This window comes from Euphorbia lathyris, chromosome 3 (genome assembly GCF_963576675.1).
Source record: "Euphorbia lathyris chromosome 3, ddEupLath1.1, whole genome shotgun sequence".
Classification (NCBI taxonomy): Eukaryota; Viridiplantae; Streptophyta; class Magnoliopsida; order Malpighiales; family Euphorbiaceae; genus Euphorbia; species Euphorbia lathyris.
In genome coordinates, this window is record NC_088912.1 from 27,870,896 (window position 1) to 27,896,280 (window position 25,385).

The 25,385-nt window shown below is 35.9% G+C and overlaps 1 protein-coding gene across 1 annotated transcript; it reads left to right on the plus strand.

Moving 5' to 3' along the window:
• Positions 1-1,623: 1,623 nt before the first annotated feature.
• LOC136224377 (uncharacterized CRM domain-containing protein At3g25440, chloroplastic) lies at positions 1,624-16,915 on the plus strand. Its single transcript, XM_066012707.1, has 4 exons — positions 1,624-2,016; positions 2,119-2,452; positions 6,124-6,525; positions 16,414-16,915. Exons 1-4 carry the CDS (start codon positions 1,931-1,933, stop codon positions 16,810-16,812), a joined length of 1,221 nt encoding a protein of 406 aa, XP_065868779.1. The 5' UTR covers positions 1,624-1,930; the 3' UTR covers positions 16,813-16,915.
• The last annotated feature ends 8,470 nt before the right edge of the window (positions 16,916-25,385 follow it).

Genomic DNA, 25,385 nt, shown 5'->3' on the forward strand with positions numbered 1-25,385 from the left:
CGAATTCTGCAGCTCATAGTCTTACTCGGACTGTAGTCTCTAGTTCTGTTCGTGGAGCGTGGGATAGGGCCCTCCATTTCTTTCCGATGTGATTTTTGCTGATATTATCTAATAAAAGCATTAATTAATTATTATTTTTATAATTTAACATTTTATTAAAACAAAAAATTAATATTTTTATATTTTTTTTATCAGAGTTCTAATAATATTCATCTGTTAATTGTGTTATTAATTTATTTTCATTATTGAGAAGGAAAAATTACAAAACTGGATCAAATAGGAGATCCATTTACATATTTAGACCAATTATCCAACTCATTACCTATCTAGACTATATTTTTGTGACTTTCCTAAAATACCTTTCATATATATATAATACTTAAAAATTTCTTAGTCTTTCTTCTTTCTCCTTTCCGTCTGACTTCCCATTTTTCGCAATATGTAAAGACAATATTGATTAAGAACATGAAATTGACTTCGCAAATTTTACAATTTGCGAAACTTGTGAAGATAATATTGCTTAAAATCATGAAATGTACTTCGCATTTTTCACAATATGCGAAGCTCGAAGGTAAAACTAATTCGCAGAATGACTTTTAGTTCGCAGATTTCGCAATATGCGAAGTAAAAGTCATGTTCTTAAACAATATTTATCTTCGCAACCTTTGCAAATTGCAAAAAATACGAAGTGGTATATAACATTCAAATCATAACAACAAGATTGTAACAATAATTCTAACATTAAAATCATAACATTATCAAAATTTACAACAAGATTGCAACAATAACTCTAACCTTAAAATCATAACATTATCAAAATATAACAAGATTGCAACAATAATTCAAACCCTAAACCCTAAATCCCAGAAGCAGAAAGAACTAGAAGCAAGAAAAATCGGGGTGCTTCCAGACTTTACAGAAGCAAGAAAAATCGGTGGAATAGATAGTCTTTTGGGACGATAATGATGATTTTTCTTTTCATTCCCTACATCCTAGAACACCACCTCTCCGACATCCCAAGAACATTGCCTACTGTGATTGATGCTTTTATATTCAAGCTAAATGGATACTTGAATTTGATGTTTTGTATTCAACCACCTTCCTAAAAACTAAGTCGTGTTAGCGAAATTTAACAAAAAAAAATGATGATTTTGCTTCGCAGAAAGAGAAAATGTGAAGTTTGCAAAGAGAAAATTAGCTCAGAAGCACGATTTTGCTTCACAGAAAGCGATTATGCAATGTCTGTGAAGTGAAAAAATCGATGATTTTCTCTTCGTAGACTTCACGTAATCGTTTTCTGCAAAGCCAAATCGTCATTTCTAGCCAGACTTCACAAAACTCATTTCGCGAAGCCATTTTCTAAAAAAAGACGAAGATGAAACAATAGATACTAACATTATTTCCGTCTTTTACCATTGGAACCGACAATAACCATATAATAGACACAGAAAAACACGCAGAATAACGTCGAATAACGATGCATTCGATTCGTACAAGAAGAAAGAAACCAAGAGACGAAAAGAAACAGAAACATAAAAGAACCATGATTTAATTTTCTAGAAACATGATGAAGAATCAAGAGAGGAGCAAGAGACAACCACAATGATGAAGAAAATGGAGGGTGATGAATTAAATGTAAAAGAAGGGAGAAGATGAAAGGATAGATTGGAAGAGAAAGAGGAACCGTGGAGAGGAAAAGGAAGTTGAAAGGTTTAAGATATTTTAGAAAAATTATAATATAGTCTACGTATATAGTATGTCCGGTAATTGCTAAATGAGTCCACAATTTCGCCCAATTTTGTAATTTTACTATCGAGAAACTCATCAAACTTGTACATTTTTCAAAAACTCTTTCAAACTTGAACAGGGCCATCATCTTTGATAACGAAGCTATAGTATCAGTATATGTAATTTTCTTCCTCGTACAAGAATGGCAAAAACTCTGTTTCGAAGCCTGAGAATGGCTACCTCACTTATCAAGCCGCCATCATCATCTCTCAACTCCTTCTCAACCAGGTATTTTCTCGTGCTCGTTTATAACTTCTGATTATTCAAGAAATATCGCTTCTTGGATGTTGGAAATTGAGTTATGTTCTCTCTTTTTTTTCTGCCTAATAGGCCAATTTTTAATTACCCAGAATCAGTCTTACCTCCTTCCAGACTCACTATTCCGTTTAATTTATCAAACACCTGGGGGGCGTTTAGAAATTTTAGCCATGGGAATGTAAACCTGGTGATATCTGAGGGGAAACCTAAGTTTGAGATCCATGAGCTTGATCCTCCAAAGAAGGAGAAATGGCAGACGAAAAAGAGGCTGAAAATGCAAAGAAAAAGAGAGAAGGAGAAGCGAAAAGCTGCTAATAGGAGAGACCCTCGTTGCCTCACTGTTAAGAGGAAGAGGAAACCAAAATTTGCAAATGCAGAAGAGAGAATTAAGTCCAAGCTTGAGAGGGTTAGTGTGCTTCAACTGTGTTTTTTTATATCTTAGTTTTTGTTATTTTTCTTGGCTGCCCTTCACTTTTAGTTGATTCTATATCATATTGCCACTATCATAGTTATTAAAGGCACACCTCAGGCTTAAAAGGCTCTAGGCCGCGAGGGAGCGCCTCCGGCAAGGCCTGCCTAAGCTCAAATTTAGAAGCTACATAGTGTTTTCCAAGTTAAAGGATGTTTTAATCTTAGTTCTTTTCTATCTATATGGTTTATGATTGAAATTAAATTAGAATAGAAGGAAATAAGTAAAAAAAGAAGATTTGGACGACAGAAATAACACAAAGAACAATACAAAAAATGTTGTTCCACTTTAAAGTGTTTAGAAATGTAGCAAATGAAGACTTTTAGTCTTGATGAAAAGTAGTTATTAGACTATTAGTTAATTAACTTAAGATTTGGTTGAACTTTAGTCTTTAGATTTAGAATTTATATTATGAATTAAGATTATGGAAGAGTTAGTAGTTTATTTGGAATTTATTTCATGCATTTTATGTTTAAAATTATGGATAACCGGATATGATTTAGTATTTGACTATTTGTTGCATTCCAGAAATGTTAATTGTTGGTTATTTATAATTTTATATATTATATTTCTGTAGTGCGCCTTGTGTCGCGCAAGCACACGCCTGAGTTGCACCTAGGCTCTAGGACCCCTTTGCGCTTTAGTATGCCTTGCACCTTTAATAACTATGACTACTATTTATTGATGATGAATTAATTGGCTTTATGCCGGGAAGATCAACTATGGAAGCCATCCCCATCTAATGAGACAATTAATGGAGCACTATCGAAATAAGAAGAAAGACTTGCATATGGTTTTCATTGACTTGGAGAAAGCATATGATAAGGTACCAAGGGAAGTACTTTGGTGGGCCTTGATAAGGAAAGGCATTTCGCGGAAACATATTGACATCATAAAGGACATGTATGAGGGAGCATGCACGAGTGTACGTACCAGTGTTGGGAAGACTGAAGAGTTCCCTATTACGATTGGAGTGCATCAAGGTTCCGCACTAAGCCCATTTCTTTTTGCCATCGTTATGGATGAACTAACAAGTTCACTTCAAGATGGTATACCATGGTGCATGTTGTTTGCAGATGATTTTGTGTTGGTTGATGAGACGAAAGGAGTGGAGAGGAAGTTGGAACTATGGAGACAAACTCTAGAATCTAGAGGCTTTAAGTTGAGCCGAAGTAAGACAGAATATTTGGAGTGTAAGTTTAGCGGCCATAGGAGTAGGGAGGTAGGACAATCACCCTAGATGGGAGAGTTGTTCAGGCCTCGGATTGCTTCCGGTACTTAGGATCTATTATCCAAACGGATGGAGAAGTAGATGGAGATGTTGCTCATAGGATTAAATCTGGTTGGTCGAAGTGGAAGAGTGCTACGGGTTTCCTTTGTGACCCCGGCATGCCTAATAGATTGAAGGGAAAATTCTACCGCACGGCAATTACACCAGCATTGTTATATGGTACGGAGTGTTGGGCAGTGAAACACTGTCACATCCATAAGATGTCGGTGGCGGAGATGCGTATGTTGAGATGGATGTGTGGTCATACGAGAAAGGATCGGGTGAGTAATGAAATAATTAGGACAAAAGTAGGGGTTACATCAATTGAGAATAAAATGAGAGAAAACCGACTAAGGTGGTTTGGCCATGTGAGACGTAGAGCGCTTGATGCACCGGTTAGGAGGACGGAAGAGTGGCAAAAGGATGTAGTGGTGAGGGGTAGGGGAAGACCTAAGCAAACTTGGAGGAGGGTGATCGAGAGTGATATGAGTTTACTGGGAATTGAGGAAAATATGGTAGTGGATAGGGCGGAGTGGAGGGAGTGAATTCGTGTCGCTGACACGACTTGATTTCACGGTTTTATATGATGGTTCATGTTAGCCGACCCCGAATCGTTTCGGGACTAAGGTTTGATGTTGTTGTTGTTGAATTAAGGAATTTCACCATCTCAAAATTTTAGGACCTCTGTTGATATCAACTTATACCTACCTTTCTCTTAATTTAGTTTTGTCACTCATTGGAAAAGGATTAAATTATGCAGCTGTTATTAGACTAGATTGGTGGAAGTTGGTATTGGGTTAGGTTTATGTATTAGTGGACTTGATGAAACTGTTAAGATACCGATGAAACTATAGAGAACGAACCATTTTTGTGGATTCAATTGCATTGTAAAAGCAAGACAGTCTCTAGTGGATTTTATCAAAAGAAAAGGTGTTAGCATATCATTAGCTTTGGAGATTTTAGGTTTTTTCTTCCTCGGAAATTAATGTTTGTAAACGCACTTTCATTTGTTAGCCAATATCTTTATCAGGATTTGGGACTAGGAAACTTTTTCTTGTATTGCATTTCTGTGGCAAAAAGTTTAGCAAATTATATTACTGCACAAGTTTAGTCCCCAATTGGTTGTGAATAGCTTTAACTACATCAAATGTATTCCTAGCCTAAACTCTCATATTTAATACTATATTTCTTTGCTTGCTTGAATTTTCTTCTTGTTCAACCTCAGAAATTGGATCCTATGAGATCGTATGGTAAGATAAATAGTTGAATTATTTTTCATGTAGACCCTATAGCGGAGATCTCAACCAAGTATGGAATTATTTTAATTGAAATGTTAGCTTTTGTATATTGACTCAATAATATGAGGAATCATGCATCCTCATTCCTTCTGGTGGTGTCAGGGGTGAAAATGTTCCTTGTGAATTTTCTTACCAAAGAACTTAAAGAATAAACTAGACAATAGACATTCTTTTTGTACAAATTCTTCTTCAGAGCTTGTCGGTAGATTTGCATATTCCTTGTTGCAACTTGCTTGCAAGTTTATCAGTCCTTTTCAAAGTCCAAGCTCTTTATAGGGTTCGATGCATGTATTAACCTTTTGATCCTCGTCATTCAGTTCTTTTGACTGTTAGATTCGTGACAATAGAGAACAATAAGTTAACAGAATAAAAACTGAAGAGTTATCATGAGAATTAAAAATTTATATTTGGGTAAAGTACGTTTTGTGGCATAAGTGTTGATAATCATGAGTCGAGACTATTTTTTCAAAACAATAATCTGATCCTATCACTTTTTTCTTCATCAACAAACATAGTCAACCTCATATTTTCTTATGCTTGGTTCTCACAGTTTGAAAGGGGAAAAAGATCAATTTAACCTTTTCTATATATTTCCTTGTGTTGTTATGTTGTTCAGAGGATATATGTGAATGGATAATTTTTCACATTTTCCTTTCAATTAGGCTATATAAATATAATGGCTTACTTAGTAATTGCAACATAATTCTTTTAGTCTTTTTCTGGTTCATTTGTTTCCTTCTTTTCTAAGCAGATACATATTGTGCAATTTTGTTACTTGCATTTTTCTTGGAAATACTAAATGAAGTAATTTGAAAAAATAAAATTACTAATTAACCAAAATATTCAATGAGCCAGTATTGTCTGAAAAATGTTCCTGTAATGAATCCTTTATTTTCTCCCTCTTTATTAGTTTTTCTTTAATGAGGCCAATGGACGAGGAATTTCTCCTAGTTTTCTCATAAAGCTAAGGATATTTTTTCTTTTTGCAACTGAAACTTTCATTATCCTGAGGGAGTATGTTTCATTTCCTTAAATTGCAGGCCAAAGTCAAGGAAGCCTTACTGATTGAAAGACTTAAGCGTTATGAAGTTTCTAAAGTTCAAGGTCCTGAGGTCAAACCACATTATCTGACAGGCGAAGAACGGTTTTTCATGAAAAAGATGGCTCAGAAAATGTCCAACTATGTGCCAATTGGTAGAAGAGGAGTATTTGGAGGTGTCATTCTTAATATGCACATGCATTGGAAAAAACATGAAACCGTAAAGGTAATCTGCAATTCTGTCAAACCTGGCCTAGTGCAAGAATATGCTCAGGATATTGCCCGGTTGAGTGGTGGGATTCCGATACAGATTATTGGAGACGACACCATTGTATTTTATCGAGGGAAGGACTATGTGCAGCCAGAAGTCATGTCCCCAATAGATACATTATCCAAAAAAAGGGTGCGTATTCTTCCAACAGTTCAAATTATCCTCTTGTCAAATATTGATGTGCTGAATGGCATTTTCGTGAGGATGCAATGCTTGTTCATGCCATTTTTAAGATGAAAATATCTCGAAACTGTTCCGTTGAAAACTGAAAAATGTCTTTGTAGATATAGGACTTCACCACTATCTTAATTTCCGTTCTGGTTGTCAGGCAAGTCACCGCATTTATAGTCTAGCATCAGTATACTAATCTGATTCTGTCATCACACTTTTTGCACATTTTAAGCTCATATGCTCTAGATTATCTATTATGAACATGGGTTTGGGATCTAGTTACGGAACCTTGTACCCTTAAATCTTCTAGGAGAGAATGCTTAAAAGTCTTGCTTCTCTTACCTATCTTGTTGAAACGGTTAGGAGCTCGTTAAGAGAGAACCCTACGATCTCAGAATTGTTAGGAGCTTGTTAAGAGAGAACTCCACGATCTCTTAAGGCTCAATTGGATTTTCAAGGCATATCTATTTTATTAATGATCTCCTCTTTAAATAGAAGAGACAGAATTACAAAATAGGAATAATGCGCTAGGGTTGTGTAGGCAGCAACTAATTAGGAATAAACTAATGCCAGCTAAGGCTGCATAGGCAGCAACTAATTCGGAATAGAAAATAGAAGTATTTCGGAAATCAAATCCTATCCTAAATGGTTACTAACTATTGCGGAATCAAATTAATTCCTAATTCTGTTTAGTAGGGGTGTTCAGTTATTTTATTCTATTGGATTGATTATGGATTGGTTAATTTAACCAGTTATTAACCAATCCAACCCAAATCCCTAGAGAATAAAATAGTGCAAATTTTATGGGTGGAGAAATGACTCAATAAATAATTCGTGAAAAAACGTGAAAACGAGAAAAATGTGAAAAACGAAAACAGGAAAACATGAAAAAAAGTTTAAACATAAAAAATGTGAAAATGTGTAAAACAAGAAGTGGTAAAAAAAACGTGAAAAACTATTAAAAAATGTCAATAATGAAAAACCTGATTCAAATTTATCTTTGCAATTCACGAATCGATATTAAAGTGTTTTAAAACTAAATTAAAAAAAAAATATATGAGAAGAAATGGGTGGAGAAAGCCTGATTTTGTTTTTGGTTTCATTTATTTGTATGGAAATTTTTTTCTATTGATTTTTTGTAACTGTGTCAGTAACACATTAAATATCTTACACAGAATTTATATTTAGAAGATCCGATATGACAGTTAAATAACCGTCAAATCAGCGTTTTCAAGTTTTTGGTAACCTACCTTTAAAATTGATCTTGCTTGGAAACGTAAGGGTTAAATTTGACCATTTTGTACGTTAGGTCAAATCTGCACTTCACCGAAAACATTAGGATCAAATTTGACCCTTATCCCCGTACATAAATAAGTTGTAAAAAAACCCAAAAAATAATAATCCAAAATAACATCAAAAGAGGATTTTTGTACATGGAATTCAATTTTTCATACTTCCGACCTCGACTTATCCATAAGTTTTTTTTATGTTATCATGAATTCATTTCCCATTTTTTTCATTTTTCATTGTTTTTACTGTTTTCCTATTTTTCACGTTTTTTCGTATTTATTTTTTTCTTCCTAAATTTGACATATTGAAAAATTTGGACATGGTTTGAATTTGAATAAAATTGATTGAATGAAGCTAATATGTAATGGGTTTGGTGAAATTAATCCATGGATTGGTTATTAATAACCAATCCAATCCAACTCTACGAAGTATTCATGGATTGGATTCGTTATTTACAACCCATCAGTGAATTCCTTCCTTAATTGGATTGGTTTGGTTTTTTTATCCAATAACCATTGGATTGACCCATGAACACCTCTAGAAATAAAACTTATTAAATAATCAGAATATCAATCTGATTAAGATTCTAAAGCTGTCCAATTCCTGTCATTATCTCATTTGTGAATATGTGCCTACAGTCACAGCACTAAACTGCAATACGCCTGCAATGTTAGTTTCCCTGTGCATGCATTCATATCAGTCAAATATGTTTATCATTTCACTTTATGCTAGATGCTTATCAAATTCGCACTCAACAAGGAACTAGCATAGTGGTTAATATATGTGGATATGGTTGAAAGCATGTGATGATTGTTGCTTTTAGTTTTCTGTGATTTTCTTTTCCCTCTTAAAGTCAAATGGACAATGGATAAAGTCTTGGGTAGGGTGTCAAAATAGGTTGTCGTACCATAATTGTGTTATGTGATCTAATGTTTGACATGATGATATATGATATAACAACAACAACAACAAAGCCTTAGTCCCGAAATGATTCGGGGTCGGCTAACATGAACCATCATATAAAACCGTGAAAATCAAGTCGTGTCGGCGATACAGATTCGCTCCCTCCACTCCGTCCTATCCACTACCATATTTTCCTCAATTCCCAATAAACTCATATCACTCTCGATCACCCTCCTCCAAGTTTGCTTAGGTCTTCCCCTACCCCTCACCACTACATCCCTTTGCCACTCTTCGGTTCTCCTAACCGGCGCATCAAGCGCTCTACGTCTCACATGGCCAAACCACCTTAGTCGGTTTTCTCTCATTTTATTCTCAATAGATGTGACCCCTACTTTTGTCCGAATTATTTCATTACGCACCCGGTCCTTTCTCGTGTGACCACACATCCATCTCAACATACGCATCTCCGCCACCGACATCTTATGGATGTGGCAGTGTTTCACTGCCCAACACTCCGTACCATATAACAATGCTGGTCTAATTGCCGTCCGGTAGAATTTTCCCTTCAATCTATTAGTCATGCCGGGATCACAAAGGAAACCCGTAGCACTCTTCCACTTCGACCAACCAGCTTTAATCCTATGAGCAACATCTCCATCTACTTCTCCATCCGTTTGGATAATAGATCCTAAATACCGGAAGCAATCCGAGGCCTGAACAACTCTCCCATCTAGGATGATTGTCCCTGCCTCCCTACTCCTACGGCCGCTAAACTTACACTCCAAATATTCTGTCTTACTTCGACTCAACTTAAAGCCTCTAGATTCTAGAGTTTGCCTCCATAGTTCCAACTTCATCTCCACTCCTTCTTTCGTCTCCTCAACCAACACAATATCATCTGCAAACAGCATGCACCATGGTATACCATCTTGAAGTGAACTTGTTAGTTCATCCATAACGATGGCAAAAAGAAATGGGCTTAGTGCGGAACCTTGATGCACTCCAATCGTAATAGGAAACTCTTCAGTCTTCCCAACACTAGTACGTACACTCGTGCATACTCCCTCATACATGTCCTTTATGATGTCAATATATTTCCGCGAAATGCCTTTCCTTATCAAGGCCCACCAAAGTACTTCCCTTGGTACCTTATCATATGCTTTCTCCAAGTCAATGAAAACCATATGCAAGTCTTTCTTCTTATTTCGATAGTGCTCCATTAATTGTCTCATTAGATGGATGGCTTCCATAGTTGATCTTCCCGGCATAAAGCCAAACTGGTTTTCCGAGATCTTCACCGTCCTCCTTAGCCTTTGTTCAATCACTCGCTCCCAAAGTTTCATAGTGTGACTCATTAATTTGATTGCCCGATAGTTGGCACAATCTTGGACATCGCCTTTGTTCTTATACAAAGGGATTAAGGTACTTTTCCTCCATTCTGATGGCATCTTATTGTTTCTCCAAATTTTGTTGAAGAATGTCGTCAACCATTCGATTCCTCTTTCTCCCAAACATCTCCAAATCTCAATAGGGATGCCATCAGGTCCTACTGCTTTCTTCAACTTCATCTTACTTAATGCCATTTTGACTTCACCCTTTTGAATTCTCCGCAGGCATTCATGATTTATCATATCGTGATGGATACTTATATCTCCAACATCTTGTTGGCGATCTCCATTAAATAAGTCATCAAAATAGGACCTCCATCGTTCCTTGATATCCTTATCTCCAACTAGGACTTTCTGGTCCACATCCTTCACACATTTAACTTTTCCGAGATCTCGCGTCTTCCTATCTCTCATCCGAGCAATTCTATATATGTCTCTTTCTCCTTCTTTCGTATCCAATCTTGTATACAGATCCCGATTCACCTTTGCTCTAGCATCTCGTATGACCTTCTTTACTTCCCTTTTAGCCTCTTTGTATTTTTCGTAGTTCTCGTCACTCCTACATTTCCCCAATAGTTTATAGGATTCTCTCTTACTCTTTACTGCTTGTCGTACTTCTTCTGTCCACCAAGATGTGTCCTTACCCGGTGGCATGCTACCTTTAGATTCCCCTAGAACTTCCTTCGCTACTTCCCTTATACTATGCTCCATCTTATTCCATATCGAATCTATATCTGAATCCATATTGCAAGTCCAAATATCTTTTTTGGTCATCTCATCCACAAATTTTTGTTGATTCTCCCCTTGCAATTTCCACCACTTAATCTTAGTCTCTACTTGAGGTGTTTGTTTTCTTATACATTTCCTACTTCGAAAATCTAGCACCACTACTCTATGTTGGGTTGTCGTACTCTCACCAGGGATCACCTTACAATCAATATAACTCTTTCTCCAAGCACTCCTTACTAAGAAGAAGTCAATTTGGCTCGCATTACCGCCACTCCGATAAGTCACTAAGTGGGATGTTCTCTTCATAAACCATGTGTTCATGATACTCAAGTCATAGGCTGATGCGAATTCCAAAATATCATTTCCTGCTTCATTCTTATCTCCAAAACCATACCCTCCATGAACACTCTCAAACCCATCTCGCCTAGAACCCACGTGTCCATTGAGATCACCCCCTAGTACCATTTTTTCATCCCTAGGAACCTGTTGCACCACTTCCTCTAAGTCATCCCAAAAAGCTTGTCTTATAGACACATCTAATCCTATTTGTGGCGCATATGCACTAATGACATTCACAACCTCATCCCCTATCACTAGCTTAACACTAATAATTCTATCGCTCTTCCTAGACACCGCTACTACCTCATCAATATACTCCCTATCAATAAGAATACCTACTCCATTTCTACCCTTATCCTTTCCTGAGTACCAAAGCTTATAACCCCAAGGAGCTATCTCTCTAGCCTTAGCTCCAACCCACTTGGTTTCTTGTAGGCATAATATATTTATTCTCCTCCTCTTCATAACATCTACAATTTCAGCTAATCTTCCTGTCAAAGAACCTATGTTCCATGTCCCAAAGCGTAACCTACTACCCTTACCCCTACCCCTACCATTACCGTGGACTAGCTTATTTACCCGCAACCCTTGCATATTTGACACCACCCCCGGGTCCTGGGGTGGCGCGCCGCTTCGGGGCGACGACCTAGCAACCCTTGCACATTTATCACTACACCCGGGTCTAGGAAGTGCAGCGCGTCGCTGAATAGGGAACGCCCCAATGGTATTTATATTATGGTACCATGTCATAAGATGTGACTAAGTTTTACGCTGGCCGCCACAAACCTACCGCAACCCTCCTCCTTTGTCCGGGCTTGGGACCGGCTGTAAAGGCCACCAAGTGACCCTCACAGGCGGAGTTATGATATATGATATAAATGCAACAAAAATGATAATCGTGCCAAACCCATCATGTCCAGTGGGTTGTTTCTATAAATCATGTTATCCTATCAGAAATTGACAGCTCTAGTCTTGGGTTTCTGCCTGATGATCTTGTTATTTAAAAAAAAAGAAAAAGTTTCTACTTGTCTTTTTTATGTTACAACTTCACCCTTATCCGTTTCTTAATTAATTATTAGGCCATATAGACTGACTGCCTAATAAATTAAAACTTCTCTTTGCTGATTTTGATAACAACCACCGTAATCTGCTGGTGGAACATTTGTAGCAATCTAAGATGTCAGTGCTGTTTGTAACCCTGTACTGTGTTTATGTGATATATAGAGGCCATTCAACTATTTGGATAGTATCAGCAGTTATTTACAGATAAGACTGCTGAAGAAATTTTGGAAAACTTAACCGTAACCAAAACAAAGAATAGGTGTTGACAAAAAAAACGATGAACTAGGTATAGGTTTTTAATTTTAAATATTGATGATTAACTGAAATAAAAAAATGCATATATGTGCATATATTCATATATATACCCATGGTAAAGATAACAGAATTTTTAAATTTTTAGTTTTACGTACACTTTCCTTAATTATATAAATTTGTTAAAAGTTATATTCCAAAAAAGGTGCCCGCTATGGTTACTTTGTTTTTTACAAAATACCGTTACTTGGTGTGGTTTTCACCATTGGATGATGGAGCATAAAATTAATCCAATGGTGAAAATGAGCACCAAGTAACGGTACTTTGTAAAAAACAAAGTAACCATAGCGGACACCTCCAAAAAATGGTTAAATGATTGGTGGTTAATCAATTTTAATATAGCTAACCAACAACCATGATAAGGTTCATTCACCTAAAATATTCAAGGTCTCCCAAAAGCCAAATATTCTTATAGAGGTATATTTACTTCTAAATAGCCTACTAGTTAAAATATCCATTTTAAGTTTCTTTACTAATATAAGGGATAAATCACAACCATGGCCACTCAACTTTGCCCTTACTAACATTATGGACGCACAACTTCAAAACCTTACATACTCAACTTTTCGCTTTACTAACATTTATGGCCCCTTATGAAAGTGAACGGCCTCAAAATGACATGACCGTTGGCGACCTCAAATTGGAAAAGTTCAAGAATTAAAATTGTTTAGAACCATATTTACCATGGAACCACTTTTTCCATTTTCCAAATCACTATTTTGAGCTTTCTCTCTCTAAACAGTCGCTTACTCTACTCTCTCCTAATCAAACAACATTTAAATAATCTCAACACCAAAAAGTTCAAGAATTAAAGTTATCTAGAATATCATTTCTATAAAGCTTTACAATTGAGGGTTACTTGTTATTGGAGTGGTCAAAGTTGAGAGAGTTTTATGTCAGGTTTTGAAGTTGAGTAGCTATAGTGTTAGCAAGGGAAAAGTGAAGTGCCCATGGGTGTAATTTACCCCTAATATAAGTGATAGGGATTCATGCTTAATAAAAAAGTATCACATTTGAATATTCTTCTTTCTTGTTACTTTTTCTATCCGAATTGGATTATATGGATTGATGCCGTATTGAAGTGGCAATAAATTCTATAACAAGATAAGATGAAATGAAATTTTGTTAAAAAAAAGTAGAAAGCAGCTGACCAATTAAGAAGTTATTAGATTTCTTATTTTTTGCTTCAAACTTTTGTTTGTTCTAAAAAATCAACCAACTTATATGAATTAATTTTGTAGAGTTTCCTATTACGATTGGAGTGCATCAAGGTTCCGCACTAAGCCCATTTCTTTTTGCCATCGTTATGGATGAACTAACAAGTTCACTTCAAGATGGTATACCATGGTGCATGCTGTTTGCAGATGATATTGTGTTGGTTGAGGAGACGAAAGAAGGAGTGGAGATGAAGTTGGAACTATGGAGGCAAACTCTAGAATCTAGAGGCTTTAAGTTGAGTCGAAGTAAGACAGAATATTTGGAGTGTAAGTTTAGCAGCCGTAGGAGTAGGGAGGCAGGGACAATCATCCTAGATGGGAGAGTTGTTCAGGCCTCGGATTGCTTCCGGTATTTAGGATCTATTATCCAAACGGATGGAGAAGTAGATGGAGATGTTGCTCATAGGATTAAAGCTGGTTGGTCGAAGTGGAAGAGTGCTACGGGTTTCCTTTGTGATCCCGGCATGACTAATAGATTGAAGGGAAAATTCTACCGGACGGCAATTAGACCAGCATTGTTATATGGTACGGAGTGTTGGGCAGTGAAACACTGCCACATCCATAAGATGTCGGTGGCGGAGATGCGTATGTTGAGATGGATGTGTGGTCACACGAGAAAGGACCGGGTGCGTAATGAAATAATTCGGACAAAAGTAGGGGTCACATCTATTGAGAATAAAATGAGAGAAAACCGACTAAGGTGGTTTGGCCATGTGAGACGTAGAGCGCTTGATGCGCCGGTTAGGAGAACCGAAGAGTGGCAAAGGGATGTAGTGGTGAGGGGTAGGGGAAGACCTAAGCAAACTTGGAGGAGGGTGATCGAGAGTGATATGAGTTTATTGGGAATTGAGGAAAATATGGTAGTGGATAGGACGGAGTGGAGGGAGCGAATCTGTGTCGCTGACACGACTTGATTTTCACGGTTTTATATGATGGTTCATGTTAGCCGACCCCGAATCATTTCGGGACTAAGGCTTTGTTGTTGTTGTAGAGAGATAATGCAGATTGCATCAGATTCTACTCTTGCTCTCTTTTTTTTGTTATCCTTTTTGGTTTCATGATTTAATCATCATACAAAGACTTTTATCACAGATATGCAACATGTTTTCTTACTGTAGCTATTGCTTTTTGTATATGATAATTAGGGCTGTAAACGAGTCGAGCCGCTCGGTGATCGGCTCGATAAAAGCTCGGTTCGACTCGGTTCGATTTGTAAACGAGCCGAGCTTGAACAGGCCAAAGCTCGGCTCGAAAGCTCGCGAGCAGGCTCGATTAGAACATTTATGAACAAATTTTAGTTTTGTAGAAAACTATATAATTTTGTGTTAGTTCACAAATATCTAAACTTGATACTATTTCATTTTCTATTAGATGAGTTTGTTCACAAACATAATAAATAAGTAATAGACGAACTATTTGTAAGCATCTTGTTTATTTATTCACGAATTTTGCTTGTGAGCTTGTTTATGTACACAATTAAAGAGTTATTTGCGAGCAAACTTCACAAATATAATTAACAATTTACTCACAAACAATTCATGATTAGATAAATTTTTGTAATAACCAAGTCCAAAGAGGATTTTGGGCTCGAAACAAGCTCGAAGCTCGGCTCAAGCTCGTTGAGCAAGCCAAAGCTCGGCTCGGCTCGGGCTCGGGCTCGGGCTCGAGCTCGTTAATTTTATAGCGAGCCGAGCTTGAGCAGGCCAAAGCTCGGATCGGCTCGGCTCGATTACAGCCCTAATGATAATATTTTATTTAGTTATATATAGATAAGACAATGCAGAGTGCTTCAAGTTCTCCTCTGGCATTATTTCCTCTTTGATTAGCCTTTCTGGTTTAGCTATTTAATAATTATGCAATGACTTATTGCTCATATATTCAATGTTTCCTTAGATTCCTATGAACGAAAACTGATTCATTTTATGTGGTCTCCTACAATTGCTAGTTCTTGTGTGTGATAATTTCGATTTGATTTATCGAAAGATAATGCACGGTGCACCAAGTTGTCTTCTTGTGTTTTGTTAGCCATTCGGATTTAATTGGTTAATGATTGTGTTTTGTTAGCCATTCTTGGAGTAATACTCCCCACCAATGAATTCACGACACATCCATATATAGTTTTTTTTTTTCCACCAATCATCTCCATGTAGTGGGATTCAAAACGATTTTCATTGGTCGGGAGTTACTCCCGAAGTGTTGTAAAATTTCTCCACTCTTTAGTAGCATTCTTGTGTTTCATGCCTGTTTCAATTTCCGTTTCCATTTCAATTTTCATTCGAAGGTTATGTTCTAGAAATAATGTTTCTCGGTATCCGTTTCCATTTCAGTTTCCATTTCAGTATCCGTGCAACATAGTATTCCATTGCTTTGTTTATCTAAGATCAACGTGAAGCACGGGAGCTGATCTGTCTGGTATCTGTTGTTATTGCTTTTGATGGGAAAACCTATCCATTATTATGCCATTATGGTGTCTTTTCTTACTGTTGTTATTGCTTTTATATGCTATAGTGTTGCTGCCATTGAAGATAGATGATGTGTTTTCACATAGCACTAACGAACTTGTCCGGTGCCTAATCGATTATTATTTATTACTCATCCTTTCCTTGCAGGCACTGGAGAAATCTAAGTATGAACAATCGCTCGAGTCCGTTAGGCGTTTCATCGCCATTGCAGAGAAGGAACTAGAGCTGTATTACCGGCACATTGCACTTTATGGTGATCCAAATGATAGGAATCCCCTTTCCATCTTGGAGAAACCCAGCAATGCGTTGAGGGAATATGAGAATCATAAAAAGGAGAAAAATGATTTGTCATCTACCACGTTTTCTCGAGGAGAGACGGAAGTAGATTCCAGCGAGAATGACGAAGAATCGGAAACTGAAGACGAGGAGTTGTACACAAGTGAATCAGAATGTATGGATACCATAACTGATACAGAAAGTGAAGGTATCAAGAAAAACTTTACTGAAGATCAAGATTGTCAAAGAGAAATAAAGTGTGGATATTAATTAATTAATGCTCTCTAATTAGTATTAAAGTTAATGTTGATCCTATAATATCCATGTAAAAATGATTACTTTTAAGAAAATTTAAGGTCTGATGGTTATGAAAGAGCTGACATGAAAAATTGGAAGTTTATGCTGTTATTTGTATTTTAGTGTGAGAAGAAAACGCCAAGGGGTGAGGCGTTTCCGTCTGAAAAGGAGAGCAGGTTTAGATGAGTATATCACATGTAATTTGACCTTTTACCAAACAAAATCAAAGTGAACAACAATAACGTAAGGGTGTGTGTTACACAAGTTTCCAGATGAAGCACGTGAATCATCTTCGTCCGTTCTTATTTATTTCACAATTTCCAAAACTCATTATTAAACAAAATGTACTTATCAAGGAATAAAGGGTTATTTTGTTCACTCAAATTTATTTTTATTGTTTCATTTGATGGTAAAGAGTATGAATTACTAGGGATGGCAACGGGTAGTATATCTGCGGGTACCCGGCACTATCCGATCCTAATGGGACTAACTGGGGTATGAGATCAAAACCATTACCCGTTGGGGTAATGGGACGGGTATGAGAATACCTACTAGGGTACCCGTTACCCGTCATAATTTTTTTATATATTAATAAATATAATTGTTTTTTAGATGTAAGACGTGAGATTTGAACTCCAATCTTTATGTTTTTTAACCATTGAGTGATACCACTAAACTATTTTATTCTTATTAATTAAGGTTCAATTTGTTCAATTTTTAGATAGATGATTTATTAAATTTATACTTTGTTAAATTTGTAATATTTTTGTTTTATTTATTGATTCTTAACGGGTAAGGGTACCCGCGAATTAAATGGGACGAGTATGGGATGCAAAACGTATACCCATTAGAGTAATGAGACGGGTACGGATAATTAAAAAATAAAAGGGTAAGGGTTTGAGATTGGCATTACTCACGGGTATCCTACCCGTTGCCATCCCTAGAAATTACAACGGATAAAATAAGATGTTGCGGCTATCGGATACTATTCAAGTTTAAGAAGGTTATCCAAACTTATATAAAAAGTTTGAGATAAAAATGACATTTACAAAGTTATCCGTGAGATAAACCGGGTACAAGTATATTTCTCGAATACTTGTTACTTGTTATGCTATTCGTTTTATCTTACAAAAATTAGAAATGTTATACTCCCTCCATTCCATTATATAAGTCATTTTAGGGTATTTCACACAAATTAAAAAATATATTGATTAACTAAAAAAAATTCTCTCTCATGTCACTATTGGACAATAAGCATTGGAATCCTAGAATGACTTATATTTAGGGAAAAAACCAATTTGCTAAAATGACCTATATAATGGAATGGAGGGAGTATATATTATTTAATTAGTGAGCTACTCACTTTTATTTATTATATTTATAATTTTATTTTTTATTTTAGTTGATGAAAATAAAATTACCGAATTCATTACTAATCAAAATAGAGTATATTATTGATAAATGAAAGAGGATGTTACCCACAGATGACGGTCAGATTGACAGTCGGACATCCAATCAACAAAAAGAGCTACACAGTGCACTTGAAAGTATTGAAATAAACAAACTATGATCTATAAAAAATACTCTTGATTGTAAACTCTGATGGTAAACTCATTGATCACAAGTTTAGGAAAACAAATCCAAATAGCACGTTTGAACCAAACTAATTATCTCTATAGACGCATCCAAAATCAAAACTGAAAAGATTCACCTGACAAACAACAATAAAAATATATTTCAACCAAAGAATATGTGAAGGCGACTGTTGGTAGATCAGAGGTAGAATCGACAAAATAATAGTGATGAAGATGTTGAGGTACCTTTCCCTCTTCCTTTTCCACAATCCACAATTTTTCAGGATACCGACAAGTCTTACTAGATACAGAGTTGCTCTCTAAGTATTTGAAGATGTCAGATATATCCTCTCATGGTAGTCGTGATATCTGGCTCCTTCGGATAGGGGATTTAGTTTGTTCCTCCTTATTCCGTTGAAGGTGATGGGGGAGTAATCTTCCCTGAAGGATTCTTTCCAACTAATTTCAAAGTTTGAGGAAGAGCATGATAAGAATCGGTTGACTCTGTTTTTTTTAGCCGATTGTGTTTACTATGAGCTCTTCCTCCCACACCCTCTCTAAAATAATCCTGAGAGATATTTTTCTTTATTGAACATCTATGATATGTGGGTCGCATCGTGGAGCAATTTTGGTCTTTTTCTAATCTAATGGCCTCTTCTGCCGCAACTAGTTTATCCTGTAGTTCAACCATTGTGGAGGTTTGCTCGTTCATGGCCTTCTGGATGATGCTCATATTGTAGAGGAGCTGCTTTGTGACGTAGTCCATGAATTCTATGTCCACTAGCTCTAGGGAGCCCAAAGTTGCGCTCATGCGCTGGTCTATTTCTGGCGTGATTTGTAAAAAAGGTACAGGGTTATTACTAGCGTCGAGGAAAGTACCAGGTTGATATGAAGATGCAGGGTTTGAATTATTTTAAGTCATGACCATTTTTAATTTGATCCACGCTCACTGCACCAATTTGATATTCGAGATTTTGTGAAGTAATACTTTGGTAACTGAATGGATATTTCTGGTGCCTAAGATAAGACAGAAAATTGGCCAGGGCGAATTGACGATAACACTTCAATGTCTAAGTTAGTGATGTATAAGATGAAGTATTAACAATTGAGGGTAATTGCACATAATACGTATATTTACCTTCATGGTGTGATTTCGAGGCGTATTTATAGGGAATCATTGTCCTTAGATTTATCAAAAGACAGCTGGACGTAATTGAGGCAAATCATATCCTACTCGTTTTGAACTATCTTGATTCTAGGTGAATCTAGCAAATGAAGTCTGAGTCGGATTTAGAGACTCCCTTATTGGTCCACGTGTTAGAGGAATGTCAATATTCATGTTTCGTTGAATCTAACGACTCCTAGTGCTCTGAACGCCATTGATTACCTAATATAGAGACACGTGTACTAATATTAACTCTCATATTATTAGATAACATTGACCTCATAATCTATTAAAATTAATGAAATCTGAACCGATGCCAATAAAGTTAATAGTTTTAATTGTGTGTTGCTTGTTGTTGTAAAACTCTTCTAGTTAACTAAAGGTTTACATCAAATTATAGAAACAATATATCTTCTAGATAGAACCATTTTTCCTTAAATTGTGACAATTTCTACATGTGTGGAAATTTTTTTAAAAGTTGGTGATATTTATAAGTAGTTGTTTTTGATATATAAAAGAGTTGACTTATTATAGGAAAACCAAACAAACATTTAGATAGAGGTCTCACACTAGTACTAGGTAGTGTATCATAGGCATCTTCCCTTCAAAGCCAAGCCAAGCCAAGCTACTCAATTTTCATGAATGTTAATTACACCAAACATATATTTATATTGTATTATCCATTGAAAAGCTTTTATGCTTAGCTGTTTTTGCTTCTAAATTTGGTTACATTTCAAATCTTAATGTCTTTATTTTATCTACTTTTCCCATCCCAATGTCCTTTTTTTTTTATGTAAAAGAATTATTTGTATTTTCATCCTTTTTAGTAACAATAAAAGTTTATTTTCTCTTTTATATTCAATTTGCACTCTTTTTGTTTCTTTTTCTATTTGATAACTTCAAGGATTCTGAAATTCTTCGTATGTAATCTCTATTTGCTTCTTTTAGTTACAATGTCGAAAATGACCCTTAAAGAGAGCAAATCAACAATTATTTTTGTCCTATAAGATTCAAAAAGTTTTGGATTTATATATTCGATAAGATCCCATAGAAGTATAACAGTAAAATCATCAAAAAGTTAAAGTAAATCCATGGTAAATAGGAGCAAAATTAATACTTTTAAAAAAATGAGAGCTAAATATAAAATAAATTTATCGGTATAATAATACCGATAAATTATGCATTTCTTTGAAAACAATAAAATAAATTTGAATTTTATCTCATTAAAAATTAAAAAAGCAACATGCAAAACTATTAAGGAAAGAAATAAAGTTCAAATATAAATTTGGTCACACACATTTGAACACTACTAAATATTAACTATTATGTCAATTTTAAATGGGTTCTTTTCATACCCGTCACCCACGCAAGCTAAGGTATGGAACCTATTATGGGGGCTTCATATTCCACCAAAAGCAAAAAATTTGATGTGGAGGGCTCTAACCAACTGTCTTCCGGTTATGGCTGAACTACGACACAGACATGTGCCGGTGTCTGATATCTGTCCCATTTGTGCTACTGCTGAGGAAAATATCCATCATGCATTATTTGGTTGTTTGTGGGTTCGACAGGTCTGGCGCCGTTTCTCTGTTGGAGAAATCGGAAGATCACGGGCGGACGTAATGGACTTTTGGCTGGCGGTGTCTGCAAAACCGAGACAGCAGCTGGAGGTGGCGGTAATGCTTTGTTGGAAGATCTGGCTCAATAGAAACGAGCTTGTTTGGCAACAGAAACTAGCACCTGCAGCAATCGTGTTCGAAGGAGCTGTAGCATATCTGAAGGCATGGAAGGAAGTTCAGAATAGGCTATCGGCATTCGGGAATCCATCGACTACCCCCGCTGGGACAAGTAAGTGGTCTAAACCGGCTTCAGGTTTCCTTAAGCTGAACGTTGATGCTGCGTGGTCAGCAGAAACGAATAAGGCAAGCTACGGCTGTGTTGTTCGCAACGATGAGGGTGTATTCGTTGCGGCCTGTAACGGCTTCCTACCACATACACCGGATGCCACTTTTGCCGAAGCTTTGTCAATCCGCGAAGCACTTAGCTGGATTAAAGACAATAACTGGAGTAAGGTAATTGTCGAGTCTGATGCCCAAATAGTAACTCAATCAATGGTCCACGCATCGAAGGCAGTATCGCCTTTCTTTGTCATAATCAGAGATTGTAAGCAGGCTCTCGATAACCTCTCGGGGTGCTCGTTAGTTTTTACCAGGCGCTTTACCAATGTTTCAGCGCATATTCTTGCCAAGAATGTAATAGACAGTGATCACTTGGGTGTGTGGTACTCAATCCCACCTCCTTTCCTTTGTAACAGTCTTACCGTTCGTTAATTCCATTCATTCTTTCATTAAAAAAAATGGGTTCTTTTCATAAGTTCAAAGGGTACACTGTTTTTATATGTTTGCACAATTTCTATTGTGATATTAATATTTAAATGTATATATTTTGGCCAATGGACTGACTGGTTGGCCAATTAATTAATTTATTTAAAATTCTATAAATTATATTTAATTTCTATATGTTGTTTAAATCTATATTATTTGTTTTTATTTTCGTTTAAATAAACTACATTACAAATTAATTTGAGTTGTTGGTAATCACTATGTCTATGTTGTTATGTTTTATTTGATTTGAGACATATTAATAATTGCATTAAATTGTTAATTTTTTTAATTATTTTACTTCTACCATTATCTTATAATATAGTAGTACGTTGTATTTATACTTATAAATAGATGGTGAGATGTCTAATCCTAATGTACAAAAGATACAGTACAATTAAGTTGAGAAATAGAAAAGTCTCCTCACTCTTCTCCGAGTGTTGCGCCACCCTCTCTCACACAGATACAATCACTCTTAGTTTATGGATTTGTTGTGACCGGTAATACTAAATTCGTAGTAATCCGTATTTTTTTTGCGGCAAATCACATAAGAGATTATTCGTATTATAAGAGGTAATCTGATAACCCGATTTGAATACGTGATATTCATATCTTCATCTTCCTTATTTCTCTTTATATATAGACCTATTTAATAGAAATGTAACTCGAAATTTTTCCCACAAAATTCAGAATTATTGCAAAAGTTCTATTTAGACATATCTTTGTGTTTTTAAGTAATATGTTGGATCCTTCTATGAGAATAAAAAATGACAAAAACATAATTATTAAATTATTAATTGAACATAAAGAATTAGACAAACTTTTTTTTATAGAAAGAATTAGACAAAGTTGGAGATATGCAAAGGGACGCACATTGCCATCTAATGATGACATGGAATACTCTTTTTTAATATAATGCTCATGCTAAATGACCTAATATATAAATATATAATAATAAATAAATAAATAACATGGTATATAAATAATAAATATAATAGTCATAAGCTTAATATTTAATATTGCAACTAGTGATATTAATATAAATATTTCAAGATCGGTGTTTTTTGGCTCATGTATCAGTTGGGATCTTCCCATGTTTTTGACTGTTAGCTCTCTGCAATATGTTTTATTTTTTAATATATATTAATTATTGCCAGCTATATATTTTATTAATGACGTAACAGAAAAAGAAAAATATTTTATAATGAAAAATATTATATTAATGAAAAGATGGTAGGTGTATATGTAATAATATAGCCAGTAAGATAAAACCATGAGCGAAAGTGACCCACTGTATCAGAGAAATAAATAAATAATAATTACGGGGCAAAATATAAAAATGAATTTTGTGATTTAAAAGTTTGTAGATATGGATTTAAGTTTTCTTCTTTTTACAAAATTTATTTTGTATTGTTGTCAAGGATAGAGTCCGGATGAGGGAAGTCAGATGAGGAATGAAGCACGAATGAATGATCAAGCAAGGAAAGAGGCAAAATAGCCTCACATGACGTACCAAACATTCCACACGCCGTGTGGAGTATGATCTTATCCGGGGGAGTGATACGGAAAAAAATAAACTCATAAAGTTAGAAACTGACCCACACGGCGTGTTATTTAAGTAACACAGCTTGTGAGGGTGCTCCTTCCCAAAATGGCTAAGTTGTGAGCTCTCTGCGGCATGGCTCCATCTTTGACGACAATGCGATTCTTTTCGGCGACGGAAGGTTGATTTTGAATAACAGAATATTGATCTTTGGGCCGTAAAACCCGGGATTCACTCCTTCTGGAGAAAGACATTACAAATGAAGAACATTTATACTGGTTTCGGGACGTGTTAGTTTTAATCGTAAACTAACAAAGATGTTCTTCTTTAGCTAAACTAGAAGGAGTGAATCCCGAGTTTTACGGTCTAAATCCGTAGGAAATCAAAGATCTCTCTTTGTTGAAGGTTAGGAACCTTAACAAAACTTCAATGAAGAAGATGATAATTTGATTTGATAAAAGTTAAATATTCTTACAATAATAGGAGCTTATATAGCTCATCAAAGTAAATGTCAAAAGATGTACCAAAAAAAAAAGGTAAATGTCAAAAGACCAAAAAGCCTAACTAGGGTTACAATTAATAAAGAATGGTAAGGGGTAGAGTAGGAAGAAAAATGTCAAAATAGCATTTAGAAAATTAAATCAAAAGTATAAACAATAAGGTTAAATGACATAGTTGTAATTAAGGGGCGTAAGTAATTGACAGCCTTGGTCCCATTGTCCCCTAACTTTGTGCGTCTTTTTCTTGTTGGATGAAAAGCTGATTCGTCGTCGCTAAAGATCAATATTATGTCGTTGAAAATCAACATTCCGTGGCTGAAAAGAATCGTATCGTCACCAAAGATGGAGTCATGCCGTAGAGAGCTCAGAACTCAGCCATTTTGGAAGGAGCACTCGCACACGCCGTGTCACTTAAGTGGCACACCGTGTGGGTCAGTTTTTGACTCTATGAGTGTATTTTCTTCGTCCCAGCTCTCCCGGATAAGATCATATTCCACACAGCGTGTGGAATGTTTGGCACGCCGTGTGGGGCTGTTTTGTCCATTTTCTCGCTTGATCATCCATGCTTCATTCCTCCATCGACTTGCCTCGCCTGGACTCGACCCTTGAGGGAGATGCTCTGCATCAGTTGTATTGTCTACAAATAAAACCTTACTAATTCTCTATCCTTCTAAAATGGGTTTGATCTGATTCTATTTGATGCAACACTTAGTCGACAATATGTGAGGAGACGAGTAGTAGATGAAGTCGGGTCAAAGGGGCAACACACCAAAGCAAATAGAAGACCCTTTGCTGAAAAACAGGTCCACACGCCGTGTGGAAAACTTTATGGAAAACCCACATACCGTGTGTGAATTTTAAAATTCAACATCAGAGACTCAACACCAAGCCCACATGTCGTGTGTACTTTCGAAAGGAATCTCACATGTTGTGTGGGCTCTTTAAAAAAGCCTTGTAGATCATATTTAACCCTCACTCTAGATTTCTCCTTATTAGTAGTTTGTCACTCCTTATTTACAACTCATGCCACCACCCTATTTACAAGTTTGCCACCCCTTTACCCTTACCCAATTTTAACATTAACCTTACCCCTTTAATTATTTATGTAAATTGGGCTTTTATATGATTTGTTCTTTAGGATTTGAGATAATATAAATTCATCTCTTTCATTTGTAATGTTTAACTCTTTATCAATCAAATTATTGTCTTTCTCTTTGAGAAGTATTAAGGTTCATCCCTTTTATCAATGGGGATCTTTGATTCCTACGGGTTTTGGCTCGTGAATATTGGGATTTTCTCCTTCTAGTTTAGCTAGAGAATAACCTCTTTGTTAGTTTACGATCAAAACTAACTCACTCGTCAATAATCTGTATCAGTTGGTAT

What these genes read in the sequence shown, in the direction of transcription:
- LOC136224377 (XM_066012707.1), top strand. Translation starts at nt 1,931, where the DNA reads ATGGCAAAAACTCTGTTTCGAAGCCTGAGAATGGCTACCTCACTTATC. An exon ending in TTAAGTCCAAGCTTGAGAGG is followed by an intron (nt 2,453 to 6,123) that starts GTTAGTGTGCTT and finishes CTTAAATTGCAG; the next exon opens with GCCAAAGTCAAGGAAGCCTT. An exon ending in ATACATTATCCAAAAAAAGG is followed by an intron (nt 6,526 to 16,413) that starts GTGCGTATTCTT and finishes CTTTCCTTGCAG; the next exon opens with GCACTGGAGAAATCTAAGTA.